This window comes from Manihot esculenta, chromosome 2 (assembly GCF_001659605.2).
Source record: "Manihot esculenta cultivar AM560-2 chromosome 2, M.esculenta_v8, whole genome shotgun sequence".
In the NCBI taxonomy this organism is placed as follows: Eukaryota; Viridiplantae; Streptophyta; class Magnoliopsida; order Malpighiales; family Euphorbiaceae; genus Manihot; species Manihot esculenta.
The window spans coordinates 2,918,396-2,922,249 of record NC_035162.2 but is presented as its reverse complement, the minus strand read 5'-3'; the positions used below and the strand labels follow the sequence as shown (position 1 = coordinate 2,922,249).

General features: G+C 37.6%; 1 protein-coding gene across 1 annotated transcript; it reads right to left on the bottom strand.

The window, feature by feature from the left end:
• Positions 1 to 494: 494 nt before the first annotated feature.
• LOC110605250 (vacuolar-processing enzyme) lies at positions 495 to 3,854 on the bottom strand. The gene is made up of 9 exons (XM_021743682.2): positions 3,519 to 3,854; positions 3,072 to 3,236; positions 2,225 to 2,381; positions 2,040 to 2,125; positions 1,765 to 1,964; positions 1,636 to 1,684; positions 1,294 to 1,503; positions 992 to 1,198; positions 495 to 903 (listed from the first exon to the last, which is right to left on the bottom strand). The coding sequence occupies exons 1-9, from the start codon at positions 3,744 to 3,746 to the stop codon at positions 721 to 723; spliced, it is 1,485 nt and encodes a 494-aa protein (XP_021599374.2). The 5' UTR covers positions 3,747 to 3,854; the 3' UTR covers positions 495 to 720.

Below are 3,854 nucleotides of genomic sequence, written 5' to 3'. Positions count from 1 at the left end.
ACCAAAACTGAGAACTATGGTACTGGTCACGAGACTAATTTCGCAGCGTGGTTATACTGCCTGGCAAGGATTGGAGTCATTTTGTCTCATTAGCAAAGCCCAAAATTAGATAATTACACAACTCTTTTTTTCTTTTTTCTTAAGTTGGTTCCTTTTTCTTTTGTCGAATTTTAAGTTGGTTCACCCGGCAGATTTTTGTTTATTTACATGTATTCATAAATTATCTTAATATATTAAATATTTTAAAATAATTTCTACCTATTGGAAAGTAATATAGGAAGCTTCAAGTGAAGTTTCGCCATGAAGCAGTCGCAGCGACAGCCGCAATCACAACCACAAGCAAGTCTCTCTCTTTAGCATTAATTGTCGAGTTAGATTTGGCTATTTCTCCATCAAGTTTAATGCACTATGATAAACTTGGCTTTTTGTTTTTGCCAATAAAGCAAGAAATTTCCTCTCAACTCCTTAAATTGATCGATTTAAAAATTTTGATATTTAAAAAACTTCAACTTCCATTCATACTATGTGACGGAACAGACTTATCATCTATAGAGTGGGCCCCAAAACAATAGGACAATTCATCGCTAGTGGGCTTCCAGGCCACCGGATGAACAAAACCACACAAGGAGCCCACAACACCTTCAGCTTTATTGTCACGCATCACTTTTCTTAACTGTTATTAACATAAGATGGTTATTTGGCATAATTTTCTGCCTAAAATTAAGCACTATAACCTTGTTTTGATGGATGCCATTGTCCAGCATCAAGGACTTTGCACACAGCAGCAGAAGCTTCTTCCATGGGAACTCGAGAGATTCCTGCGTTGCAAATATTGGCAAATGCACGCATGTGCTTCATGCCATACTGGGTCAATGATCCGCAGTGCGTCTCGAACACACGAACCTGAGATTTCAAAATTAGTTTTTTACATGTATAATCGATAACTAATTTAATGAAACATGAAACAAAGAAATGATAAATAGTACATTACCATTGATTTTAAGCAGTTCCAGTCATCTACCAGGGGCAAACCAGGTCCTCTAACAGACTGAAGAATGGAAGAACTATTCTTGAGTCCAAACAATAGAGTTCCAATCAATTCTATGCTACTATCCAAGTGCCTTCTATGCTTAATCGTCTCTGTTATCTGCTGGAGGGTTTGAGTCTTCTTATCTGAGCCATCCTCTGATCTTTTGTACTGAAAAGAACCAAACATAATACACACCACTTAAATACTCGTGATTAGCACCAAAATCAAACACGTAGATATATTTAAGAGGCTACAACAATCACCATTTCCCACATGAAGAGAAGCTCTGCATCTCTTTGATTTACAACATCCATAGGTGCACTAATATGGCCGTTGTTTGGAGGGAAGTTCACACTTGCAGGATCAAAACCTTGATATAAATAGACCCTCTCTGCTTTGATGCTTTCATTCCCATATTCCATCACATGAGATCCAGTCTGATAAGTATTATAATTAGAAGTCCTGGCCTTTACCTGCACAAAACCAAAAAGAAATTCACGTTAAGCCCTTGATAATGGGCAATATGCATAACTAAGTAGTCCGCAAAAGTTCATTGTTTGGATATATCAACTAAATGCCAAAGCATATGTAGCCATCGACTTTACCGTCTTGTACTGTTGATCTAAAGTTTCTTTCTTCAGATTGTGCGACTCGCTGCAAAATTCATCAGAGAAGAAAAGAAATAAGGAAGAATCCTTAAAAAAGTAAGGTTTTTTCTGCGCATTAACACACACCTGTCCTCCATCCAAGCAACACTGTACAAATCCCCTAAACAGGTCAAAAATTCTGGAGGTGGGGGAGGATCCATTCCAGGACAGTAGGTCCCATAGCTATTCTCTTGTGCATTTGATGCTGTAGTGACATAAATATTTAGATCTTTGGGCATGATCCCTTCGAAAATACTCCCACTTTCACAAGCTTCTACGTATATAATCTGCATTCAGAACATAAGCAACTTAATTAATTGTTAATTTTTTCTATTTGAACAGGGAGAACTCTCTTTGATTACCATCTCTTTGTAGCTCCCAGCTGCATGTTTCTTCTTCAAAACCTCGATGAAATCCATTGCATACAGAAAAGGTAGATTTGGCATCCCTGAGTGGTTACATAGAAAATCAATTCTAGTTTCTAACAGAACACATGCCTACAGACAGACAGAGAGGGAGAGAGAGAGGGAATTGCCAGCTTATATACCAAGAACTCCAGGGCCTCCGTGATCAGAATAATACAAGAAGATCCTATCATTTGCCGTGCTATTTACAACCTTGCCACTTCCACCCTTTACTGCACTTGTATTACCAAGAAGTACTGCATACAGATTCTTAGCAGTAACATGCTCGCCCGTGTAATCCTGTAGAGACATGTTATCATGCATAGTTGACAATCAAGTGAATCAATGATTACCAATTAATAACTAATTAAGGGCAAATAGCAAAGTACCCCACTAATTAATAAATGCAATCAAGTGATCATATGCTGCACACTAGTCATCCGATATCACAATTTGGACTCCTGTGGTGTAATTAGGAACCACATCCCTTTAAAAATTTATGGGGGAGAGAGAAATTGCATCTTTTGTTGGACACAGCCGTACAGTATTAAGCAATCCTCCACCGTTGATTATTTTAATTCAAAACTATGAAAGATAATTTTAAAGAGAAGTCCAAAAAACTCAATAGTTTTAAGTTATTGGGAGGTGGGTCACTTTCAAGAATGACATTTGTGCAAATCAATTAACTTAAACATCTTAGTAATTTATTATGCACTACTGGACAGGATCCGAAGTTTCAATCTTAATTATGACAATGTCCGGTCCCTAATGTCATTTTATTTATTTTACCATCATATATCGTCAATCACCATCAAAGATTAAAGCGAGCCAACCAACCAATGCTAGTGGGCTACCTGATTAATACCAAATTATAAATCCTAACCACAAAAACATTAGACTTGACAAAAAAAAAATCACAGAAATACTATTACTTACAGGAACTGTACTACATATGCATTTTAGTGGAAGCTAGCATCAATTTACATATACCTTAGGCACACCAGCATATACATCTTCTCCCTGTGGATGGTTGATGATAACTCCAGGCCTTGGATTCATTTCATTTTTTGCTATATCATCATACATAAACACTATTATGTTCTCTTCTTTTAAGCCACCTTTTCTTAACAGCTGATATGCATGGCAAACATCGGCCTGTAAAATCATAGATACCCAAAAATCATGAATCCCCATTATAAAGAAAAACGAAGTAATTTGATTAATTAGTATGAATCAAATGATCAACACATATCCCACTAGCGTAAGCTTGTCTGTGAATGGTTGCCTGCGCTGTAATATTCTAGTTTGGTAATACTACTGATTATGGAGAATCAATCGACAAGAGTTCAAACCCTGCACTTCTTGCCTTCTCTCTGCCCCTTATATGTTCAAGAAAATGAAGAAAGAAAGAAATTAGATTTTTGTTTTGTTAAATACCTGATGCCTGTAATTTCCGTAACCCATTGATCCAGCCACGAGAACTGCCCATCTTGTGCCAAGTTGATCATCATCAATTCCTGGTTCAACTTCCTCTGTGGGCATGAGGATCCCAGGCTCAAACTGGTTGAACCGAGAGGCTAAACCACCTTGAAGACATAGAAAATACAGTGTAACAACTAGAAACACAGCGTAATTGAAGAACAAGTTGAATCTATGGGTCTCCATGCAGAGCGTGGAAGGCCACGAACAGCAGAAACAGCGGGAGCACAAGAGAAAATATCACCTGAGACAGTGAGAGAAGCGATGTCAGCTTGAAAGGAAAGTAGAATTAAA